The sequence below is a fragment of the Streptopelia decaocto genome, assembly GCF_964273445.1.
Source record: "Streptopelia decaocto genome assembly, chromosome: Z".
Taxonomy (NCBI): domain Eukaryota; kingdom Metazoa; phylum Chordata; class Aves; order Columbiformes; family Columbidae; genus Streptopelia; species Streptopelia decaocto.
This window is the reverse complement of record NC_138657.1, coordinates 61,207,811-61,233,984: the sequence shown is the minus strand read 5'-3', so window position 1 is coordinate 61,233,984 and position 26,174 is coordinate 61,207,811. Positions and strand designations below refer to the sequence as shown.

The window sequence follows — 26,174 nt, the reverse complement described above, 5'->3', positions numbered from 1 at the left end:
CAGTTAGCAGTCAGAACTCACCACTTTGGTATTTCTGAAATCCTCCTCCATATGTTCTGTCATCTTCTGTAGTGTCTGTAATTTTATATCCATGTCCTGCTGTTTTGTTAAAAAGTATTTTTTCCCAGTTACTTTGGTTCTGTCATCTTCATGTACTACATTCCAAGTCGCATGATCTCTAGCAGAATCTGACTTTTTATCTTCCTTTTGCACTTGGCTTGATACGTTTACCAAATTATCATCTTGAAATAAAAGGGTGCATCAACATCATTGAATAAACTGCAAACATTTAAGTACTGCAAGTAATTAAACATAACTATGCTATACCTAAAAGTATGTTCACAATCACAAAAGAAGTCAAATGTATAAATGTTTCAATCTATAAGACTAAAAAAGCAAGAGGTGAGCTGGGGAAAGGCTATAGGTTTTCTGTGGGAAGAGTATTAAAACAGGAGGCTATGTTTGTTTGTTTGTTTCTGATTTAAAAACGAAATGGGTTACCTTTCTTCTGAAGCTCCTCAGGTGGAATTGCATTAGTAACAGAAGCTGCCTTGTGATGAAGTTTTGCAGTAGATGGAATTTCAAACATCTCATTTTGCTGTGCAGTAGCTATCTCTTCTGCAGACTCAGGTATCATGGGCAACTTATTAAGGATGTCACTGTCTTCAATGTCAATCACACTGATATATTCACATTCACTCTAAACAAGAACAAGACTATGAAGAGTACTACAGTATGTGTTTTGCATAGATTGTTTACAGTACCTTGTTAACCATTTCCTGTGTTTACCTCTTACCACTTTGAGTTGAAAGGTTTTTTGGTTTGGAGACAAAATAACTGCAATCTTCCCTATGGTTATTATACAACTAACTCATCCAAAGAACGCAAAATCATGAGGTAAGACAAACAGCATACTTAAAATGTATTTTAACTATATCTATGTGAGACTACTAACCAAATCATGTGCATTTGGCAGAAAGGATGGTAGAGGTCTCTCATTCATGTCAGTGGGGAGTCTCAGGTTTAAATACATATCTGGTGGCGGTATCTCCGGGGCACTAGATGATTCTATGAGAAAAGAATAATAGTATTATATTTACAGTGAAAACCAATAAACTTGCAGACCTGTTTTCAAATTTGTTTGTCTGATTATCCAAATGGTAAGAAAAGCTCTCATTAGCATTTCTTTGAAAAAATATAGACAATGTAGCTTCACAGGTTTCTTTAATATCTGCTTCTAACAATAAATTACTGAATTATTTGTCATTTTGGTGACAAATTGGCAGAAAACTATTCAAAAGATAAAAATCAATGCAACATGATGCAGTCTAAATTGCTATTAATTTCCAATTCCCTCCTGAATAGGCTAAAAAAAAACCCCTGGATCTTCATTTGATCCAAATAAATATAAGTGATACTACTTGGCTAAAAAGATCTCTAACAAACTATCTGCAAGGAAGTCATATAATGTAGTAAAATAATATTCCAAATCGAACAACACTGTTGAACTTTAAAAGAAAAGAAAAGAAAAAGTTAATATGCTCACTTGATACCACAGGGAAGATACTCAGGTACTAAATTCTAAATACTACAATTTATGAAAAATTTATAAAAGGGGGTGGGGGGGAGAGGAAGGTAACCCAAACCAAAAGAAATCTTCTTTAGCCCAAAATCACAGTTACCTTCTATTTTTTTGTTCTACAAACTAACCCAAAAGATGACTGATTAGGAATAAAATTCCTACTTAAGGCCGGAACATTGTTAGTCTGCATACAGCTACTTAGCAGAGGCACTGAACAACTGTATAATCAACTGAGCTACTACAGCTCAGTTTCTTGTGGAGCTGTGATCTGTCTTAATATCCCACTGGTCAATCCATTTGGTCTATAACACTAACTCCTCAAGATTAAGCAGCACTAAAATCAAGCTAAAATCCACAAATGTGCATCCTCATACAGGATTACAAAAGCATAGGTACACTGCACCGTGAAAAAATCCAGCCAAACCTTTCATAAATAGTATTATAATTATTTCACCTTTGATTTCAAGAAGCTGGATAAATTAGCATAATCTTATCTACAGCCTGCATTAAGCTACCTCATGTACTAAAAACATACTAAAATTGTAATATTTTTATAGACTTCCCAAATAACAAATGAAGTAGAGAAAGACATAAGCCACACCTGACACAGGAAGAGACACAACTGACTCATTATTTTGAGCTTCAGAAACCTCATTTCCAGCACTGATTCCAACATCCTGGTATGATTTGACCACTTGACAGGGAAAACAAAACAAAACAAACAAAATGCATGAATTTATAGAAAGTAAATACACCAATGACATTATCTGAATGTATGTTTCTGATTTTCCAGCTCGCAATCAAAGCAAAGCTGGGGGGGGCAGGGGCAGGGAAAGAATTTCAATCCCACTTAGATAAAGTGAAGCTGAGTTAAAAGAAACTTTCAGAAAAAGTCACAGCAGAACTGACAGAAAGTAGGTGGAGACCATTGTGTAATTGCATCAATAATATTTTTATTTATAATTACTATAACTAAAATTTTGGAATTTATATTACAATATTTTATCATTTAATACTTTTAAAATAAAAAGTTACAGAACGATAAACTGGTTCTCTCTTTCAAAACTTACTCTATTTTGGAAAATGACCAAATATCCCAATTAACAAGAAACAATACTAGAAATAGTTGGTTGCTGTAGGTCACACAGGTAGCACTTACCTGGATGGGTATTTGTACTTGCATCTTGAGTTTCTGCTACTTTTTTTCCTGTAGAAGCCATGTAATGTAGGTCTGCTGAAGTAGTAATTGCTTCCCTCATTGTGTCTAAAATATGATAATACACAATACATGTGCACAAATAATGCAAGAATTAGAAATCTGTGAAAGGAATGACATTAACTCAAAACTAAGGGCTCCAACAGATTTTTGTTTGTACATCTGACACATAATTTTAACATTTCTCTAGCCATACTTTATGAATGATTTCCAGAAAAGTTTGCACTGCTCACCTTACATGAATATGCAACTGTACTGAAACTTATAACACTACATTGAATTAAAATCAAGGCTCAGTTTGGATGTCTAATTTTTAAATTAAATATTTCAGTATGCTGTATAACAACAACTTGTTTCATATTTTAAAACAGGGCAAATATTTGTTACATGTATACTTTAATTTTTAGTTGATGTTTCTATCGAGCTTTGCAAGCCAATATTTCTCTAAGGCCAAATTTTAAAGAATGGATCACATTTTGTCCTCTGATAGAACTAAATATTGTGAAGAGTTACTGCACTAGAAAGACGCAAATCTTTCTATATGCATGGTCTTAATTCTGCAAGCCAGAAATATTGTAAGCATTCATTTTCTTTTGAAGGAGTCTTACATTTCCTCTAATTAGAAGATGCAGACAAATAAAACTGGAATAATATATTTTAAAAACGAATATAGAGATCTAGAATTTGAAAACATTGTTTATAGCATTCTTCCGATGAAACACATGAACAGAAATCCCTGTGACCCATACTTAAAGAATTCACTCAAAATATTGCAATTATTTTGTGAAGTCTATTGTTTATAAACATAGATGCAAGATTATCACTTATTTTTAAGAAAAATCTTAAAATTCCACAATTTTCTAGATAATTGTTCTGAGCTTACAGATAACTGATATGAGATCTTAAATTTGCCTGTATCTCTCTCCACACCAATCCCCTAAAAACTAACTACCCCAAAAAAGACAGAGCATCTGTTGTGCATCCTGAAAGGTTTTCATAATTTTCTAGTGAAAGATCCCATAAGCCATCATGCTATATTGCACACAGATGACATAATTCAAGTTTAAAGATCTTGGTTACTACAGAGTTTTCCCTTGAAATCTAACAAACTTCTGGTCCTTGATTTATTTTATTTAAGAATTCTAAGCATTAAAACAACTTGTACTTGCCCATTGAAACGAAAACACCATCTTGAGGGTAAGATGCAGATTTTGTGTGTTGATCCTAATGGAAAGAGAAAAAGAATTATCTGAAAATAATAGTTCCAATGCCAAACGCTTTCTTGATGCTGTTATCTTTCCAATATACCTCATTTGAATGATGATTTAAAACAAAGGAGCAAACAAATCATAGTAACATACTTTTCTTACTCCCTTTTTAATTCTTCTAATCCAATTCAATTTAGTGGAATTATTGACTACATAACATTCCTTCCCATATGTATTCTGGTAGTGTTCTAGCTTGAAATCTGGTACTTTAAAGGATAAGCCTCAAATACGTTAAAAGATACCAAAAAGGCCTAGGCAAACAAAAAGTAGAAGTGAATAAATCAATCTCCAGCTTGACGAAGACCTTCTCTTCTCAGTTTCTTGGCTGAGACAGAACTAAGGCCTCATACTCCCCTCATCCTCACTCTTATATTGTAATTTTCTAGCCTCATGTGAAGAGTAATGCCTAGGTCATTCGTCCTAGCATTACTGCTAGGCTAAACATAATTTTTCTTTTTAATCCATTAGCATTTGTGTATATATTAAAATGTACACACAGACAAATATTCTGTCAAAATAGACAACTTCATGTCCCAGGAAAAATGAAAGCAACCTTGGAATACTTCAAAAAAGAAATCTCTTGTTTACAGGAAATATAAGTGTATGAATGAAAGATGTAAACTCTTTCTAGGCTAGAGCCTGGAAGCGATTCACATGGTTGTTTTGGTTTACAGTTTTCTGCTTCCTTCTTTCCTGTTGGAAATGGAAATGGCAAAGAAAAAAACATTTTTCCATACCTTAGTCTCCGCTTCAACAACCACCACTGTATCACAAGTACTGATGATGGAGTCATTTGGACGGAAGGACACACTTGGTTTCTTCTTTTCCTCCATTTCTTCCATTTGTTTCTTATCACGCCTCTTTTGTCTGTCAACATATTAATTGTAAACTAAAAAAAGAACTGCACTGAAATAATAAAAATACCTATAGTTGTTTTCTAAGAACTACTACTGTTAAGAAATATACACTGAAATAAAGAAAAGACAAAAACAACTGTTGCATACAGATCAGTTCAAAGCACTACTTTTGCTTACTATAAATTTACATAAAATTCAAATTGGAACACAAGAGGTTCCACTTACATTTGAGAAGAAACTTCTTCTCAGTGAGGGTGACAGACACTGGAACAGGCTGCCCAGGGGCGTTGTGGAGTCTCCTACTCCGGAGATATTTAAGACCCGCCTGGACACACTCCTGTGTAGCCTCATCTAGGTGTTTCTGCTCTGGCAGGGGGATTGGACTAGATGATCTCTTGAGGTCCCTTTCAATCCCTAACATTCTGTGATTCTGTGTTATAGGAACTCATAAAAATACTCAACAATCACATCAAAATCTTTTAATTGTCTAATACACTATTTATATCAGATACCACAAACTGCATAACATACCATAACTATATTTTGTGTATAACAAAATTATCATTACTACACAAAATGTGTATAAGGAATCTATAAGAAATACTCCAGCAAAAATCAAGCCCCTATCATAACTGAAACTTTCTAATTAACTATTTTACTTAAAAGGTTGCAAATTTTCTTTCATTTCTGATACTCAGATAACAATTGTAGACTCAGCATTTCAGCTGATTATATCAAAACAGGTATTCTAAACTCCAGCTGCAGTTACTTCCATATCAATTGTTCTTTCACATTAAGAGTGAAAAACTCATCTTACAGTCTGAGTTTCCAACTGCCAGGGTTAGAAATGCATCATAATCAGAAGCAAGTGTTCTGTTCTAGATGCACTAACTCTTCTATGGAAAACACAGATCTGCTGAACACTGGAGATCTACTCACATTCTATGAGAACCAAGCAATATGCAAGCAGCTTAAACGAACTCTTTTAACTGCTTGTGCAATCAATTAGTAATAATAAGTCAAAAGAAGCTTTCAGAAAAAGTCACAGCAGAACTGACAGAAAGTAATAAGTCAAATTTTATAAGTAATGAATTTCACAGGAATTTTGCTAATCACTGTCTGGATTCAGAAACACAGCCCGTACCTTGAGCTACATTGAAAGAGCACAACCCATTCCTTCTTGAAGACTACTACTAACAGTGACGATATGCACTGCGGACAGTAGCCTATTAAGATTCACTGTGCAAGCAGCAAAGTATTTCATAAAAAGTATAATAGCAAATAACTAGATGACAAGACTCTAAACCAGCCATCAGCATGAAAAACATTCCTCTTGAATCTTCTTCCTATCAGACTGGTAAAATAACAACAACCTCTTCATGCCCTAATGCTATACTACCCCTGCTGTGCCTTGACTAATATTCGCTATTTTATTCTCCCCCAAGAAAATCACATCCAACCCTACTTTATTTGAAGCTGCTGCAAAAACTCCCACTGATTCCAATGCTAGAAGGTATAGGTTACCACTAAACCTTTCAAAATGAAGACCCACTTCAAAAGTTTGGCTTGCCTTTTTCTATTATTCTGCACATCTCTTAGTTCAAATGGTTCAACATCAGTTTTCAGTAACTGGATAGGCTGAGTTTGGTCTTGTCCAAAGGAAGCACTGGGCACAGTATGATGCTGATAGCGCTGCTCAAATGCAATGAGATCTTGAAGTGGAATGAGTTTTGGTGCCTGAAAATGTTCAGAGAGAGAAAAAACAAAAATAAAAAAAATTATACAGGAAACAGAGAGGGGAGACCTTAGTCAGACTGGATGGAAAAAGCAGGTCCAGTTTGGATCTCAATTATAAAAAAACAACTGCTGTAGCAATTTGTAAAGAAAGTGAAAATATAATGTGAACAGATCAGACCAGAACCTCAGCTAATCTGTAGATGTGCAAACTGTTTTATGAATGTAAGCTAAAGATATATATTTTCTCCACAGAACATATTTCACTAATATTTGCATTTCTAATGTATGTAGTCAAGGATGGAGGTTGGAATCATGCAATGTAGACGAGAACTGAAGAAGCACCTTTCAAGGAAAAACACTTCCATTCTTTTCAACTGGAATGTGCAATATTTTTCAAAACATCAAGTTCTCAAAATCCAGAAGATAAGGTTTTCTTACCAAGCCTTTTAGCATTCCATTTCTGCGCTTACAAAAGAGGATTTCTTACTGCATTTTTTTGCATTTCTGTAAATAAAACTATTTAAATTTCTGTAAAAACAGATATTTTTTACCTTATAAATATTATCCAGTATTTTAGATGGTAAGTTGCTTATGTTCATTATGAACGGGCTGAATGATGATGAACTATGGAATATAGAATCAATCTAAGGTCATTAAAAACATTTCCCAGCTTGCAGCCTGCGTCATATTTATGTGCCAATAAGGAGGTACCTTAGCTCCAGACCCCTTCTGGTAGCTGTGCTCAGCAATTCCAGATTCCACAGTGTGGAAACATTAAGTTACAACAAAGCATAAAAAGCCCTACCACTTAGAAAAATGTATTATTAAAATCCAATACCTTCTTTTTTTGAGGTAAATTAGCATGGAGTAGAGATATTCCTGTGTGCTGTAGTACTTCTCTGCAGTCAGTCTCCTTTGTTGCAGGTTTAGCAGGTATTAAAGTAGCAGTGATTGGCTGCCTTACAGCCGGTGGAAGTTTAGTTACTGGGTCAAATTGCAACTGCAACAGTGGAATACCACCCGGGTTCTGAGTGATCAGTGCTTTCTCCATATTCACATTTCCAGGGAACTGCTGCAGACATGAAACTTCTTGCTGTCCTTCATACTGATCTAGATTCAGGTGTTTGGGAGGTCCCCTTTGCACTGTTTCTGCCCATCTTTTGTCCTCCTCATGAATTTGCCTTGGGATCTCAGGAACATATTTGCTCATGTTCAAATCTTCTTTAGACTTACTCTTTTTTGGTGTGTACAATGACTGATGGTTCCATAAGGAACCTGATGAACTCCAAGCTACTCGTGGTACTGGGGGTGGTCTCGCAAAAGCTGATGACATTTCTATTGGATGTAAAAATGCTGGTTTGAAATGATAACTTGATTCAAGCTTAAGCAAAGGAAATCCATTTGAGTAATTCAGGTTTTTTTCAATAGGGATAAGCTTCAGTGTTTTATTGATGTCTGAGGAAGGAGCTAGGAGATGAAGTGGTTTAGTAGGTGCTGAAGAATGCAAATCTTGAGATGGTGGTATAAATCCTGTTTCTTTGCTGTGGCTGTCTAATAGGCTTAAAGAAACATTCACGTCCAGATGATTCTAAATCAGATAAGCAAACAAAACAGCATTTACAAGCAGCCATGCAGTAAATATGCACAAAAATGGTATAAATCTTTTTTGTCTACAGCAATCACTAAAAAACCACTTTCCTAATATAAAAGGACAGATAACATGTCGGATATACAGAACAGACTTCATAAATGACACTTTGATATACCCACTTTTATATGGCCATTGTCGCTTTCATCTCTTAAACTAGCTCTTGGTTGAAAATCTGGGCTCTTTTGACCAGGTTTTCCTTTATCTTCTTGAGTGGGCAGTTGTGTTTTCAGAGGGCCATTGCCTTTGGCAGAGTGTGCAGGGTGGCATCCTTCCACGTGATCAGATTGTTGCTGTTGCAAAATTTGTTGCACATTTGGCAAGTTGGCAAAGGATGACTGCACTATTTGCATTAAGCTCATGAAGTTGATCTGTTGTAGCTGGATAAGTACAGACAAAGTTAACACTGTAAACAACTTTAACAGGAATCTTAAAAAAAAAAATCTATGTCTAGGCTATAACTGTTTGCTATCATGTCAATATGTGCATATAGGTGACAAAATAAAAAACATCATAAAATTTCAGTAATGATTCATTTGTAGGATAATTTATTGTACTGAACTTCCTTTTAAGATACATTAAATACCTGCCACAGACAGGTTGTGCTAAAGCAAGACAATTTTCTTTACTTTTTTGGTGAAGTTTAAGTAAATCTAAAGTCACATAAAATTGTCTCAATTTACTAACAAAGACTAAAACCTAATATAGCTGCAAAGTAATTACAGCTTCAGAATTTTTCCTAATCTATATTATTAGAGCACTCTCAGTTATGTGAACTAAAACATATTCATAGTTTTATTATTATATTACTTTTTCTAGAGTCTAAGAGTTAAGTCTAAAATAAGTTTTCACAGTAGTTTATGTGGAACTGGAAATCTCTTTTGAAAACAATCACACACAGAATGCTTTTAAAACACTAATTATCTCATTGTTCTAAATAACAGTTTGTACTGTGAACACTGTTTTTAATAATGAGATCCTCTCACCTGAACTAACTTAAACATTTCATCTTGGAGCATCTGCCTGACAGTCGGGACTTCTTCCTGAGCTTCTTGCTTCTTTGCACAAGCGGAGGTGTTGGAGGCAACACTCGACATAGTTGACACAACAGTTTGAGAAGGCTGACCATCATTTAGAGGAATGTCTGTATTGCTTAAGAAGGAAAGAAACAAAACATTCATAGTTCAGAACATACTACGTGAGATTGTCTTAAATCAGTCCAGAAAATTTTCAAGATATCTTCATTTTTCTAAAGTATAATTAACTTGTAGGAACAATTTAATAATTAACACTGCACAATCTTCATTGGAGAGCATGGATGACTATTTTGACAAACACTTCCTAATATACTGAATTAAAAACAGTAGTAAAATGTATGTCTTACCCTTGCGACTAAAAAAATCAGATATCTGAAATGTTGTATTTACTAGAGATACAGACAGAAAACAATGCTTTGACAGAAAGAGGGCCTGGTTTGTCATAAAACCAAACAGCTGATTGAAAATGGAGGACAATGTTATTAGCTGAAATAAGAGAGAGAGCACATATGTACTTTAATTTAAATAATTAAATGTGCCTTTATATATGTGGAATTAAAAATCAACAACAAAATTTCAGATCATAAACAATTAAAATAACATGTACCAGATGATAGAATATATTGCATTTTCTCACAGAGTTAATTAGATCTTTTGGTAGGTAAAAACTATTAAGCAGATGAAGTCCTTAAATGAGGGAGTGTTAGGATTTACATTAAGTTATAAAGAAACTGAAGGACTTTACCTGCATTAACAGAAACTGATCCCAAACACATTTCTCTAAGAAAAATGCTGACATTGCTAAGGGTACAGGCAAATTTTTGAGGTTTTTTCACAGCTAAACAGGATGGCCTCCAAGCATTTTAAGAAAGAGAAGTAACTTTGAAAAGGTTTTGCATATATAATAGGTGTGAAGGGGCACAGGAAATCTTCTGGAAGACATTAGGAATATGTAAACAGGGCCCGAAACCCTATAAGTTTGAGAAAAGTTTATGTTTTATTTTTTTCCAAAAGCTCATATGAAAAACTCAAGACGGAAATTAGATCAGAGACACATGAAAATGGAATCCGAAGAGATGCATGGTTCAGACCTTCCTCTAAACTGAATGTGTTTAAACTGAATCCCTTTTCCCAATTCCAACATTCTCTTTGTTTACAGAAATACTATGTATACATTTATGTGTATCTAGCAGTTGCTGTAGGACATACACATTTTAATAATTTTATAAAAATATGAACATTCATCTATAATGTTAATGTTTATGTATTTTATGTAACAATATACCTTCCATAGTAATATTATATAATTATAATGATTCTGTCTGGAACCAGAAACCAGAAGTCTCATTTCTCTTGAATACTGGTAGCTCTGAATTAACAATTTTGAGTCACGTATTCTGGACAACATACAAGAAGAGTATATATGATTCTCAACCATTAGAGTAAAAAGTTTCAGAAAAGGCTACTTGGTACTACGTTTTGCAGGTACAGCATACTATACCAAATATTTTGTAATCAAATATACAGATGATGTTACTTCAGACTGAAGATTTAACAGGGATAATCAATTTTTTATTAAATAAAACAATATAGGTTTATCTTACCAGGGAACTCCTGCATCTTGTTCTAAAGAGTATGAGTGAGAAACGGTGCTAGTAACAACCTCAGTCATGCTATAAAGGAAGCAAAAAATATTATTGTAAATACTACAATAATTTGTTATGCTGTTTATTTTCATTTCATATACACCTACATACATATATGTGTGTGTAACCTCCTGAAAAAGTATTTTAATTAGTATGAGATAAAATACCTGAGAGCCACCTGATCAGAGCTATACTCATCTGGATTGCTTCAATTACTGTGTTACACTGCAACCTGAGCTGGCAAATATTGACATTTGTGCTTTGTCTCCCTAGCAATCAAAACTGAATCAAACAAAAACACTGAAAAGGTTCTGGCTATTCAACACAAACAGCAGGCAAACAAGAGGCTGATCTGCCTTGACAAAAGAGAAAATCCAATTTAAGCAATATGGTTCACATCATTATGATCTGCATTCCTGAAAAAGAAGTGTCAGTATCACAAGAAATCATTAAGGTGCATCTCATGTGCAGTTATTTTTGTTTCTTTCAAATCAAAATATATCAGTTTAAAATAGAAGATTCTAAGCCTTTCTAAAACTATGCCACTTAAAAGTTTTCCACAAACATTATATAGACACAGGAATATTTATATGCCATCACAATTATTAAGATTTTCTAAATATGAAGACATTCAGGGATTGTATATCAGAGGAAAAGGTTTCATTATTACAAATTTGGTGGGCTCAAGAATAAAGCTAATTGAAATAATAAAAATAGGTTGATATATTTCTGTCACTAAAACAAACAAACAAAAAATCTCAAAATTCTTCACAGTAAATATAACAAATCCTGTGTTTACAGAATATAGAGTTTCTTCCCTTGAAACACTTCAAAGAAATCAAACTGAGCAATAACCTATTCTAACAGACAACAAGACAATCAGATTTATGGACTGTTTCTATAATTGTACATACATTGTGTTATAAATGTACAGATATTGTACAACATAATATTTTTAACAAGTTCATAAAGAAGTACATTTTTAAAGTTGTGTAAAATACCTCCCGCTCTCTTTCAGGAGCTAACAAGTTTATTGCTGTATCAATTTTTATCTCACCTTCTGCTTCCTAGACACTAACCTCTCTCTTCTACATTGTGTAACAAGTTAACTGTTAAAATTTCCTAGAATAACATGTATCTACTTGTATTTAGGCTGAAGATTACACTCAGATTTCAGGTCTGAAGAAGGAATTGTGCATCTGAAAGCTTTTCCAGCTATTCTCTATCCTTTTCCCAGCTGAAAAAAATAAACCTTCCCACAAACCATACCTCTTTTATTTGATCGTTACTAAAATAACCACTCATCTACTCAGAACCTTGTATATGTGAAATGCCTGTATGTGTGAAATAGAAGATGACTGAAATTTTGTTTCAAACTCTGTGTTTATTGATATAAACATCAAGAACCCACTGAGACTTGACTGGATATCACAACTAACAAAACTAACTTAGATTTTTAAGCAAAATTAAAAGAGAAATTAAAACAAAAACAAAAATCTCTCACACATTCTGTTTGGCCTTTCCTTCCTTATTTTCTTCTACCTTTTCATCTTCCTGAAGACTATCAACATCTGAAACAGAGACCTGTTGGAATATACAAAGATGCATCTGAATTTCTAAATTTTTATATCCCACTTCTGCTTAAACAAAGTCTTATTTGATTAGCCTAAAGTAAACATACCAGCCACTTGAAAAAATCTGACTGAAAAATAATCAAAATTACATACATATCAGAGGACAACTACAGATCAGAAATGAGATATCCTACTGTATCTTTCTTTTTAAGTCACTATTATGAGTTTTATTTTCAAATTCATATCCATGTAGCATCCTGCTAACCTCGCACACCCTAGGTAAAGATGAAAAATGCAGGAACAACCTTATTATACACAAGCTAACTTCAAACTAAGAAATTGAAACAAATGCAGGATTTTACACATGCCACAGATTCATTATGGTAAAATGCATTGTAGAACTGAAGACCGCAATACGTCTATTCTTTCTAACCTCATTAACAGCAGTGAAAATCTAGAGTACTACTGGCATTGCAATTCACATTTCAGCATAAAAGCCCTTAGTCAATTTCAAAGACAGGAGACTTACAATCAAAGATGATGCATGAAAAAAACAGGGTTTGTTTACAGATCCAGACTGAGTTTTCAGACAGGAGCAAAATAAATATCTTTATATATTCAATTTAAAAGCAAGCAAATATGCAAACAAGTAGTAGAGTCTTTACTTAATCACCCTATGACAACTTCAGAGACAGCACACATTTTTAAAGAAACAGCTTTCTAGTACAACCTGATTAACCAGATGACCATCTGATGTTTTTTTTCTTATTTTCTTTTTTAATTTACATGTGCTTGTATATATGCATCCATAATCTTATATATATATGTATTGTTATACTTCACATAGATTTAATGTAATTTGTATCTATGTATAATGATATATATATTATATGTAGGCATACATATTTCATTTTACAATGAACCAGTTTACACAAGTTCTCACAGCAGATCTCACTTCACTGTTTAATTACTTACAACTTTTATTATTGACTTAGGCAGAGAAAAAAATTCACCAATCTTAAATACTTTAAGCCCTCAATTTCTTATGTTGAGGAATTTGGGCTATTTTGAATAGGGTATTCATAATAATGTGATGCTTCTATGCAAGATGGTAACTTGCCTTTCCTCTTTGATGTTCTACAGGTTTGATCTTGACAAAGCTATTGGAGCTCTTTGGAGTTTCATACGGTGGTTCCTCAAAGAACTCTACAAAATAAACACAATTACTCTGAATCTGAAAACTACATGACATACAGCACTGTTACATAATTTCTGTCAACTCACATTCGTCCACTTTTTCCCTAGTGAGAAGAAAGCATCTGAGACATGTCTCAGCAAGTTAAAAATTCATTGTATGACTAGTTATGATGCATGCAGCTGAAAAAAAAGGGCAGCTTATTTTCATGGTAGGAATATGATAAACTTAATCTATGCATGCTCAGACCTTACAATTTCCAAATCTTATTTTACACAGTTGCATGAATATTTTTGGAATGAAAGTAAATGAGAGAATGAAATGTATTAATATACATTGTTCTATCTCCATAGCAAAAAAGTTACATAAGTGGAAAACTGAGCAGAGAGTCTTGAGAAGGCAATCATACAAAATTTAGTTATAATATAAAATGGATACAATGATAATTCCAATAGAATAACAAAAACTTATTTCAATTTTTCTTATTAAATAAACACAGGTACATATCATACTATTCAGGGGAAGCTACCGTTTTATATGTCAGACCATAGTAAAATGATATACCATAAAAACAAACCTTCTCTTTCTGATGTTACACCTAACTCCTCCTGAACAAATGGTCCCACTTCATTAAGATCTTCAGTCACATGAGGTACAGAATAATTCCCATTATTAATATCCTTCTTATCAAAATATCCTGACTTTGTAGACAATCTGGTAATTGGAATTACAAAACATAATTATCAATAGAACTAATGTCAGTATCTGACTTCCAGTATGCTATTCTTCTCAGATTGCAGACTAGTGCATAATTCAAAATAAACACTGCTGTGAAGTAATCAATTTTCACATCAGTTTTCTCTCTAAATTTCACTTAAACCAGGATTATTATATTTTTTGTATAGCTGTGATATTTTGGTGTCATTAATGGCAGTCTTTCAGATGGGTTGTTTCCAGTAAAATGCTACCAACTTGTAATATCTACCAAAAATGGAAGGCAGAAACTGCACCATAACTACAAAATCATCTAGTTAAGATTACGTTTGTCTCTCTCACAGAAACCTCCTTTATTAAAAGAAAAAACAAATTGTCAGGGAAGATGCACAATAATGTCTCAGAATACTGATGTCAAATGTGTTTCTTTATTGCAGCAGACAAAAAGAAATGTCACAAAGGACTTCAGGTTAAGGAAGCTCCACCCTCAGAACTTTGTAAGATATTAACAAGTAAAATACTTACTGCCTGTTCCATCAGTTTTTCTGACGTGCACACAGATGAACATAGCTTGATTACAGATCCAGGGAAAAATAAACTAAGGCTGTGAATTCTCACCTCAACACAAACAAAATTACACTAGAGAGAGTGCAAGTTATCCGAATACTTTGAGAAAACCATGATACTGACTATATCAGAAATCTAGATTCCATTTCTACATCACTAAGTTTATAAACAACCATATACAACTCACTTCATATGCAACAGCTACATTGTTTTCTACCTAAACATATGTATGCTGATGAAGAATATTTAGTCTGCTTCATGAGGCTGTAAAAAATAGGCACGATTTTGACTTTGAACTCAACATAAAACATGTACATAACATGTAATAACTGCACAACTCTTCATACTGACATGCTGCTTAGCTAAGGAATTAAGCTCAACTCGAGTTTTTAGGTTAAAAAAAAAAAAAATAGAAATTACCCAGAACCAGTTTCACAAAGATCATCATAGGCTTGTGCACTCTGGATATCAAGAGGAGGACTGGCCAGTACGGAAGAGCCTTCATCCATACAACTTCCTTTCTCTGTCCTAGACCGGGCTTCTGATAGAGATGCAAATTCTTTCAGGTATTGATCATCCGGATTCTATTAATAATAATTATAATGAAAATTCAGTAGTTAGAAAAAAAGATACCTGATACCTGAAAAAAAAATATCCTAGTGACCTTTAAAGGACAGTCTGTTAATCAATATTGTAGGTTTTACTGAAAGCAAAATTATGAGGCAAAACGTGTATGATTTTCTTTACTGGCATAACTAACCCGTGCATTTCATTGACAGTTACCCCATCCTCTTTCTTACCTTAAATTTTATGCTCTTTGCTTGAGATCCATCTCTGTATAACTGTTCTAACAGCCACAAAGAAGTAAGGACGGCAGCTGCTGATGTTTTCACATGTATCATTGAGAGAATCTCTTCTAAGGAATCTTGTTTATTGTAACCACAGAGCAGTCTTTTATCAGACCACCTGATCATCCACTCAAGCAATTTTGCAATATTGCTCAATTTACCCATCAATTCTATAGCTAGTTCTTCTCCTGGTACAATATCACCTCTATCAACCACTTTGTAAATGTACTTAGAAGTTGCCTGAGTTTGCAGGCTAGAGGAATTATGGTTAGAAAAGGTCTGGCTTGCTGATGCAACAGCGACTCCTTGATTATCACTCTGAGCTCTGTAAATTGACTTGTGTTTTAAACCAAATAATCCTTCCTTAAATCCTTTCATTAAGTTACGCACACAAGGTTCTGTCATGTGTACAACAGACTGTACCATGGTTGGATTTTCCAAAATATCTTTGTTTTCATGATAGGCAGACACTGTTTCAGGATCAAAATGTGCCAGGGTGATGGTATAGCAAGACCCTGGTCTAAACACACTTTGGCTTCTAGTTTTGCTTTGTCGACGTTTTAGTGTTGTATGAACATCAAAAAAGAGAGAGTTTAATTCACGCTCTCGAAGAAGTCCAGAAAAGCTAGTAAGAAATGGAATTCCAAGCTCACTGTGCTTTATCAGGTCTCTCTCAAGAACATAACTCAAAAAGAGTTCTAAAAAATTAACGTATTCATCATCATCACGTTCAAATTCCCATGCACCAACTATAGGCAAATTACATTGATCAGGCAAGTCTTTTTCATATACTTTGTGTTTTGTTGTCCAGTTAAGAGCCTTTATTTTGCCTGTGGTATTTTTGCTACTTATTTCTCCTTGTCTCTGATGTTCATTATCCCTGTTAGAAAACAAACATAAGCACTGTTAGCACTAAAACCCATTTTGAGAAGAATCACATGACAAAACAGGTAAATGCAGCATTAGTTCCTTTTCTTCCTCTACTGTTAATAACAGGAAACTAAGAAATCTAAATTTACATTAATACAATGCTAAAGTGACAAATTAATACAACGCAAAATCCACAGTTTTTACATAGACAGCAGCTCAGCAGTATCATATATGAACATGGTCATAGCTGATAACAATTCACACTTCAGTAACACATAATATCAACAGAACATCAGCAGCTGTAAGAACCAGTAAGTTTGTAATTCTTCATTTGATAAATTACCGAAAGTGATGATTATCCTGTTGGGTGGAAATATTACTTGAACAATAAGAGCCAACATTTTGGTTTTTGTGGGGGTTTTTTTGTGTGTGTTTTTTGTTGTTGACATTGTTGGGTTTTTTTGGTTGTTGCTTTTTAAAAAAATTAAATAGAAAGCTTTCTGCTGCCATGTTTTGCCTACCTTTGGAGTGAAGGTGATGGAGCTCTCACTTCTTCAGTAATCAATGCATCAGAAAGTGTATCTGCTGTGTCAGCATCACTATATACCTGAGAATTCCCAAGATCAGTAAGTGTGCTTTTGCTTAGACTGGTGCCTAATGAGAATCTGTCATAACCGTGTTCCTCATCATCTGCTGCTCCCTCTTCTGCTGGCTCCCAAATATTAATTTCTATTGGGCCTATATTCCTTATTACACATCTCAGGGCCTTCATTCTTGCTTTTTTGGTAGCCTGTATAACAATAGACATAATTCCTTCACCTTCAGGACCTATTGAAAAAAAGAAAATCAAGAGATTAAGTGCAAACTTCCCAACTTTCAGTGATTCTCTTAAATTGAGACACGAATGAACTTTGAATCATGATAAATTATAGCTATTTATAAATACAGACAGAAACTGTGATAAAGTGAAGAAACATCAGCAGTTTGGAAGTCATCATCTTTTGTTATTGGTACAGACTTATCAGAAAGAAAATATGGAATATGACACAAACCTCTCTCGAAGTTGTCTAACAATAATTGTTTTACACAGCATATGAAAGAATGTATTGTAACAAGCTAATTGATAAATATGGTAAAAATGAAAGTTTATTTAATATGTTCTGAAAAAGGATGCACGTTACCTTTAACAATACTTTCTTTGAGTCGCTGCTGAAGTCCATGGTATTTATCTCTTAGTGGAACTCTTATATCTTCAGGGTTAGGAAATGCTTTTACGAAAATCTCTGCCACCTGCACAAAATAAAGTCGCTTTTCAAACAGCTAACCTACAAGTAAGCTATAATATCCAACAGAACTTGCACCACAAGAAAGCTTAATCAGTAGCTTTTACAAGAAGAAACATTTGTGATAATCTCTGTTGCTTTTGTTCCAGCTTTAATGTCTTTTACCTTTTTGACTGGTGGTAATTCTCCAAGCAGACTTAAAATCACATCTTGAACTAACTCTTCAACATTCATGAACCTGCAGAAAGGAAGCATTCGACAAGCCCACTCCACTGCATTCAGACAATGCTCAACTGTGGAGGCATCATACTCGTTCTTCTTTAGATCCTACAAAAAAACACCTTGCTATAGGAACATTAATTGAAAAGAAAAATGTATTTCAGCTAAATTATTCATACATTGCAAACTGTAATGATTCTTCTCTAGCCAACAGAAAATAAAAATCTGTAACTTAACTGCCAAACAGAGAGGTTTATGATGCTAGGAGATCAAGATCAAGGTTGCAATGGACCATGACTTACAAAAAAAAAAAAAAAAAAAGAAGCTTTTTCTAAACCAGATTAGGAAATAATCCATTAATGCACTGAGGAGTCTATTTGCGGTCCTTTAGAGTAAAAGTTGAAGATTTGACTAAACTAGCTGCTACTGATTAAATATACTGAATTACAGATGAAGTAAATAATTTTACTGTGACTTAAGGTGAACATAAATTCTTTCTTGGGAGCAAGATACTTAAGCCAGCCAAGAGGCTTTTAAAATGGATCAGTTTATTAGAAACAGTCAGTGGTTTGTATTTCATTTGTCATCTCACATGAAGTGTACAAAAATCAGAATATTCTACTATTTGAAACAGAGCCATCCTGTTTATTTGAAGTTCAATTTTTCTGGTGATGAGAAATTTTGGACTTGTTTTAAAAAGGAAGCAAACTCTGCTAAGGACAACTAGGTTACTAGACTACATACCACAAAAATCAACAACTGTACTGTTACAAAATGTATGACAAATATCATGCTAGTTCTTCCTTTTTCTTTGACCTCTGACATTAGTTGATGAGGGCATAAGTAGATAAAATGTGATTAAATTTTCATATTTTGCATTCTTCTTTTTGAAAACCATGGATTTCTAATGCACAAAACCTCCACATTTTGGTGTATTAAATATACATTGGTCAGGAAACACCCAAAATATCTTAATCTAATGAGAAAAAAAAGGAAGTAAATACTTATGTAGACAACAAGTGAAGAAACTGCTGCTTTTCTGGCAGTACCTCTTCAATTATCTGAGTGAAATACCAAGCAAGAGCCCAACAGAAATACTGTTAGAACAAAGTAGTTCACATGGACAGCACTATTCTGTAGCATCAAATACTTAAAACACATTACAGCACTGTGCTAATTTTGTCCTATTAAGCAAATGAAAGTTCTCACAGAAATATACAATAGATCTTTAGAATTATTCTTGTAATGTTATGCAATTAAAATGTATCTTCATTATATTAGTAGTATAACTACCTTAAGATTGTTCATGTTTTCCCTTGCAGTTTGGTATTGCCTACAGTTGTAAGATAATCTTTCACGAACATGAAACATCCAACACAATGCACATAGCTCTCTGAACCAACCTATGACACAAAGATGCAATATGGTGAGATTCTATTTACAGAAATGAAATAAAACAGCTTGAGATTTTTAGCTAGAAGAAGGGCATTAAAATTGTCTTAACTGTAGTTAAAGAAAACAAATTACCCATTCTTGAATTTTCAATAGCTCTCTGCAACTAGAGTTCTTTAGTCCCACTTAGGGTTCATGTTCTTTCACACCTGTCAGATCTATAATACACACATCAATTCAGAACAGCAACTTTCAGACTAAGAGTTTCGGTAATAAAAGCTGGAAAGTGAATGTGTTTCTGCAAACATTGCAGTATACTATTGCGAGTTTAGAAGAGTTTCTTTGAATCTGTGGATTCTCACTCGTGTTCTTTTTTCCCAGCCCTAAGTTGTTATTTTTTATTGCATACGAACCTAAAATTTTGCAGGTAATATCATCAAACTGATGGTCTCCAGAAGATGTAGATCTATGGAAAATGGTGCGGAAATTGGAGTAACGAAGCAAAGTCTCTGGAAATGGACTAAGTGAAGGAAGAGAGACTTTCATTCGAATCTATGTATAGTAAAAATAAAGAAATAAATAAACAATCAAAAGGGAAATAAAAATCAGTTAAAGTTTTGTATGCGTCACAACTAAATGTATAGCCTGTCAGTTATTATCAGAATACTGCCAAGATCAGGAAAATTCCCCTAAGATTGCCTTCCATTTTCTTCAAATCAGTATTCTGAATATTCATTGAAAGGAATATGTTTAGTATGAGCTATAGTAAAAAAATATTTCTGTTTGCATGGTACTCATGATTACCATGATACACAAGAGCAACAAAGTATAAGAACTAAGATCCTAACTGAGAAACCAGTTTAAGCCAATAGAGTCAACGCTTCTGTCAACCAAGGCAGACTAGTTTTCCCTCCTATTTCAGCTGGTATAATACTTCTGATCACTTCCTGTGCCAGCAATAAGCAGGTGACCATGCAATGAGCACACAGAATGCAATACTTGTCAGTCAGACCAGCTCCTGATCTGGATCACTTCATGAATGCTGGTGCAGGGGGGCTGAAGGAAGGCAGACAGCCACACACACCTCCTTCTGTAGCAAGTCAACTTCCTTTATGTGGATATGTAACAATGACATAAGAAAAGCCTGAGTTTACAGAAAATATTTTAATCAGTATGTTCCGAGTAGAATGAGATCTTGTAAGTCGTGCTCTGTGTGCTACGATGAACACTTTACCTGGAGTGAGCATCACATTCTCTGTTATTAATTCAGCTCTAAGTGATCTGGAACACACTTCCAGCTAGCAGCTGTAACTCCCAATTAAAATCAGCTTGTTTCTTTCAAATGGAGAGAGAAAGGAGTTTGTGCATTACCAAGTGGGTACAGAAAGACATGTAGAAGGAGACACTTGATGAAGTAGATACTCTACATCTTTAAGTTCCGGTTTCCTAAATGAACTGAACATGGAGTACAGAAACTAGAAGATGACATTTAACAAACGTGACATCAAAGTCCAGATGAGACTGAATCCTTCTGCAATGCCATTACAAGCTTGTCAGTAATATTTATGATGGATGAGTTACAAAAAAGTTACAAAATATCTCAAGTTAAATGCTTACTTTTTGCATAACTTTTCTTGCCCACTTCAGTTGTTGAGTATACCACTGTGCTGCTGGGCAGGAACACTGAGCGGCTCGGAAGAGCAAGATAATTCGCTGAAGAACTCCTGACACTTTCTGACGACTTTCTCTCTCCATTTTTAAAAGAATGTCATTGCAGTCTTCCTGAAAAAAATGCACATTTCAATAAAAACTAAACAAAACAAATTAGAAAGGACATATACAATAAGGAAGCTGACCTATATGTTGTTTCTGCTTTTAAGAATATTTCCCTCTTTTAGATCCTTTATGGAAAAAAACACGCTATGCTACTTAAGTAAACGAATGGACATGGAAAAAAAAGACTGAAAAATGAGCTGAAAGGAACCAGAACAAAGATCATGATTATTTCATAAATACATTCAAACTAAGACCCAGTAAAGTTCTATCATGCATGCTTACTTCACTGAGAGATGCTGGCTGAGGACAATATAATGGTGGTGCTGGAAGATAAAGTCTATCTGGAACTAAACCATACAATTTTCTGCTAAGATCCTTGGCAGAATCCATCAGAAGCTGAAATGGCTCTGAGAGAATATCAGCATCTGCCATAACAGCTGCTTTCAGTAGTTCTTGTATGGAACTATAAAGAGCATTTGCATCCTCCTCTTCAATGGGATCTATAAAATATTAAGCACAGAAACCAATAAATTGATGGACTCATATAACACATGGCCTTCATTCTCAGAATTTGCATTCATCTATTACAACATGCACACTGCATCTACTTGCTTTAAGATAAGATCTCTCATATTTGAAAACAGTATTCAATTATTAATTTTAGTTTTTGACACATTAAGGTGGAAGCTATTGCCTTTCTAGATAGAAAACTGATCTTTTCAGCCATGCACTTGCTTAGCATAAAATACTGGAGAATCATTCTCAGCAAGCAGGAATAAACAAGGAATACTATTAATAATTACGGTAACAACTCTTTAATCAGTGAGCACGATGATCAAGGAAAGGGAAGTGCATTTGTATGATCTCTTTTACATATTATTGCTTTTTTAATTCATCTCCTAGAAGCAGCAGGACCTTTAACATGCATCATTAACTGGCTTCTGAAATTGCTATAATATTACACTGCTCTACTTCCATTTATACTCCTCCTCCTACATCAAATATGTGCTGCCAAATCTTTTCACTACCTATTATGCTTACAGATTGTTACGTACAGCATGTATATGTGTGTCTGTTTGAAATAAAATCCTTGGAAATAAGTGCAAAAGAAGAATCTACACAGAGTTTGTGATACTATTTAGATAAAGATCAATTAACATCCACCTGCTGAAGAAACTTGAAATGTGGTTTCTAAACAAAAAGAGTAGATAGAGATTCTGCTATTAAGCTTTCTGTAAAATGTAAACAAGGACAGGCTGATGGGGGGTTAATAGTGTGTGTGTGGGGGGGAAGAGGGTACGTGTGAGTGGGTCTGTACCAGAAAACTGAGTGGGGCTGGGGCTTTGGGGGCTCATATACACAGATGCCAGAAACTTGTGAGACTCTGCTACTGTGTCTAAGCCCAGCTGCTGGAGGGATCCACATCATACACATAGGTATGTACACGCAGATCTTCATCCTGACTAGCAAGAGAGGGAAACAGGACAGGATTGTTGGTGCTGTTTGTGTGAGCACTGAACATGTCTGCAGCTGTTGATCTGTGTGGCCAGCTGTATATAGGTATTGTGTATGTGTGTTTGTGTATGTGCCTACTGGGAATACATTCTTAGCTAGCTGTTGGACCTGGGGCCATGAAGCTGTCAGGCAATAAAATATTGACTCCTTTCAACAGAAAGCAAAGGCAAAAATTAAACACCATCATGTAACTAATTTTAAGTAGGATGATACTTTCCATGCTGTTCATACATTCACATTTGCTTCAGGGCATTTTTTTTGTTGTTTTAATGAAGCTTCAGTTGTCTTCCAAACTGAAGTTAATCAACAAATATAGTCAAACAAGGTTTTAGCTGATAGGCATGAAGAAAACAAGATTGGTTATACAGTTCATTTTCAGAATGATCAAATCCAAAACCCAAATCCCTATAAAATTTAAGTATTTGAATGCACTGTAACACTAACACACACATTGGAGAAGACCAGGTAATTGTTTATTTTAAAGATAGCATATAAAACTAGATATGCAGTGAAATAACATGAAAAATACACACAATTATTTATAACTTTATGTACCTGTAAACTGCTTGTATTTAATACATCCGGATGTTTCAGGAGTAACTGGCTGTCCTAACAAAGATTGTAACTTTTCCTGAAAGGTCTGCATTGGTGATAAGCTTAATGGCAGGTGATACTCTCTGTTTTTCAGTCTGAAGGTATAACAAGAAACTCATCATTAATAAAAAAGTAAAATCCACAGATAATTTATTGAAGGTCTGCTAAATTAATAGGTAAGACAAAACCCGTCATCTTAACATGTTAGGTCCTACACCTATACTAGGGAGTCTGAGAATATGAGTTTTTGAGCCAAAGAATATGCCTTGTTACAATAAGCTTCATGCAAAAAAAAAAATCAATAACAAAATACAGAATACTAATTTTAAGCTCAAATTTACCTTGAGAATTCAACAGAGTTCTGACAATACAGCTGGTAGGCCACACCAATCGAAACAGACAGTTTCCAGTCCCCAAGTCTGCGTGTTAACCACACAGCCTCTGGAATGAGTCCACCAACAAAGAACAAATCAAGAGCATATTCAGCTGTCCACACAGATGAAAGGTTCTGGTCCCTGACAGCTTTGGTAACGAAGCAGTGTTGCAGTAGAATGATACGAGGAGATAAGTCTGTGACACAAAAAACACATTTGGAAGTTTAAATAAAACTGCATGCTATCAGATGAATAACCTAGAATTCATATGTTCATGTGACTTTTGGATTCTTTTCAGTGTACAACTGCTCTTTATTAGAGACACACTATGGTGTTTGTCTGTAGCAGGCAGATGCAGCTCATGCTCTGATATAACAGTGAGGTCAGAGAAGGCTATTATTATGCTTAGTTTGCAATTATGTGCAAAACTTGTGGGTTATTCTAGCTTTAAATATTTATCATACTGATGGAACATTTGCAAGTATGCTACATATGCTTGGGATATTCCAGAGAGCACACAGGAGAGAAATGGAAATTCTGAGAGTCTGCCCGGTGTACGCATGCTGTTTGTACTCACTGCGCTGCTTATTGCAGAAGACAGAAAGTTATAGTGCATTTTCAAGAAAATGCACTGTTCTCAGTGCATTATTTTAAGAGAGTGTATCAAAACAAATGGAAGACAAGTTTAGTATCTTCTCAAGCTTAGTATCTGCTGCGTTCAGTTTTGGGCCCCTCACTCCAAGAAAGACATTGAGGTGCTGGAGAGAGTTCAGAGAAGGGCAATGAAGCTGGTGAGGGCTCTGGAGCACAAGTCTGATGAGGAGCAGCTGAGGGAACTGGGGCTGTTTAGCCTGGAAAAAATGAGGCTGAGGGGAGACCTTATCCCTGTCTACAACTACCTGAAAAGAGGTTGTAGCATGGAGGGTGTTGGTCTCTTCTCCCAAGTAGCAAGTGACAAGACAAGGGGAAATTACCTCAAGTTGTAACAGGGAAGGTTCAGACTGGATATTAGGAAAAATATCTTCATGGAAGGAGTTGTCAGGCATTGGAACAGGCTGCCCAGGGAAGTGGTGGAGTCACCATCCCTGCAGGTGTTTAAGAGACATGTAGATTAGGTTCTTAGGGACATGTTTTAGAGGTGGACTTGGCAGTGTTACGTTAACATCTGGACTCGATGATCTTAAAGGTCTTTTCCAACCATCTGTGTTCCACAGATGACATAATTCAATTGCATATATCAAACTACTAACTTAAAGTACCAAAAATATTTTCAATAATCAAGAGATACAAAGCAATAATGCTACGGATAGACACACAAGCCCCTCTACAAAAATACCTGGAAAAACTAAGTTATTTTTTCTTTACAGTTACTGGTGCTGAAACTATAAATCACTAAATTAATGCATAACAGACAGCATTGATGTACATGTGAACAGAATCACAGAATCATAGAATGTCCTCAGTTGGAACGGACTAACAAGCATCAAGTCCAACTCTTGTTCCTGCACGCAACAACCCCACAGTTCACACCACGTGTCTGAGGATGTTGTCGAGTCTCTCCTTGAACACTGTCAGGCTTGGGGCCTTGACACCTCCCTGGGGAGCCTGTTCCAGTGCTCCACCACCTTCTAGGGGAAGAACCTTTTCCTAATGTCCAACCTAAACCTCCCCTGGCACACCTTCCTGCCATTCCCTCGGGATCTGTCTTTGGTCGCTAAAGAGAAGAGATCAGTGTCTGCCTCTCCTCCTCCCCTTGTGAGGAAGCTGTAGCTGCCATGAGGTCTCCCCTCAGTCTCCTCTTCTCCAGGTTGAACAAACCAAGTCACTTTAGCCGCTCCTCACACAGCTTCCTCTCCAAGCCCTTCACCAACTTTGTAGATCTCTTCTGGACACTCTCTAGCAGCTTTATATCTTTCGTATAAAGAGAAAAGTTAAGCACAGCAAATTAAACTGCTTTTAGAGAAAATACCTTGTTCGACGTGAAGTGGATGCAGGATGTCAACATTGTGTGGGGGAAAGATATATAGCAGCTGATTTGTGAAATAAGCAGCCATGAATCGTGCCATGGATCGAATCACAGCCATAGCAGTTTCAGTATAAACATCTGTTACCATCCATAATTCATGCTGAAAATACTTGGTATCTAAAAAAGCAGGTATCAAATTAAAACATTATGAGAAAAAATATTTTAAATTTGAATGCTAACATTGTTTAATCAGAGCTTACAAAACTTCTTTTAAAACAAGCAAGGTATGGTATTAC

The 26,174-nt window shown here is 35.0% G+C and overlaps 1 protein-coding gene across 6 annotated transcripts in view; it reads right to left on the bottom strand.

Annotated features, from left to right (window-relative positions):
• Positions 1 to 26,174, bottom strand: part of CPLANE1 (ciliogenesis and planar polarity effector complex subunit 1) — a 54,939-nt gene that overhangs the window by 13,944 nt on the left and 14,821 nt on the right. For 5 of the 6 annotated variants that reach the window (XM_082074779.1, XM_082074780.1, XM_082074781.1 and 2 more), the window contains 27 exons: positions 25,882 to 26,055; positions 23,880 to 24,108; positions 23,500 to 23,633; positions 21,712 to 21,929; positions 21,271 to 21,435; positions 20,067 to 20,205; positions 19,555 to 19,664; positions 18,208 to 18,369; positions 17,941 to 18,049; positions 17,281 to 17,587; positions 15,842 to 16,769; positions 15,462 to 15,625; positions 14,338 to 14,474; positions 13,686 to 13,771; positions 12,496 to 12,575; positions 10,950 to 11,018; positions 9,295 to 9,460; positions 8,431 to 8,688; positions 7,499 to 8,248; positions 6,494 to 6,660; positions 4,804 to 4,933; positions 3,968 to 4,022; positions 2,742 to 2,846; positions 2,184 to 2,276; positions 956 to 1,068; positions 502 to 700; positions 22 to 242 (listed from right to left, as the gene is read on the bottom strand). In XM_082074779.1, coding sequence (XP_081930905.1) covers positions 22 to 242; positions 502 to 700; positions 956 to 1,068; positions 2,184 to 2,276; positions 2,742 to 2,846; positions 3,968 to 4,022; positions 4,804 to 4,933; positions 6,494 to 6,660; positions 7,499 to 8,248; positions 8,431 to 8,688; positions 9,295 to 9,460; positions 10,950 to 11,018; positions 12,496 to 12,575; positions 13,686 to 13,771; positions 14,338 to 14,474; positions 15,462 to 15,625; positions 15,842 to 16,769; positions 17,281 to 17,587; positions 17,941 to 18,049; positions 18,208 to 18,369; positions 19,555 to 19,664; positions 20,067 to 20,205; positions 21,271 to 21,435; positions 21,712 to 21,929; positions 23,500 to 23,633; positions 23,880 to 24,108; positions 25,882 to 26,055 — 5,468 coding nt within the window. Of the gene's footprint in view, positions 1 to 21; positions 243 to 501; positions 717 to 955; positions 1,069 to 2,183; positions 2,277 to 2,741; positions 2,847 to 3,967; positions 4,023 to 4,803; positions 4,934 to 6,493; positions 6,661 to 7,498; positions 8,249 to 8,430; positions 8,689 to 9,294; positions 9,461 to 10,949; positions 11,019 to 12,495; positions 12,576 to 13,685; positions 13,772 to 14,337; positions 14,475 to 15,461; positions 15,626 to 15,841; positions 16,770 to 17,280; positions 17,588 to 17,940; positions 18,050 to 18,207; positions 18,370 to 19,554; positions 19,665 to 20,066; positions 20,206 to 21,270; positions 21,436 to 21,711; positions 21,930 to 23,499; positions 23,634 to 23,879; positions 24,109 to 25,881; positions 26,056 to 26,174 lie in introns of those variants that run through there. The other variant, XM_082074784.1, reaches the window with a different exon arrangement.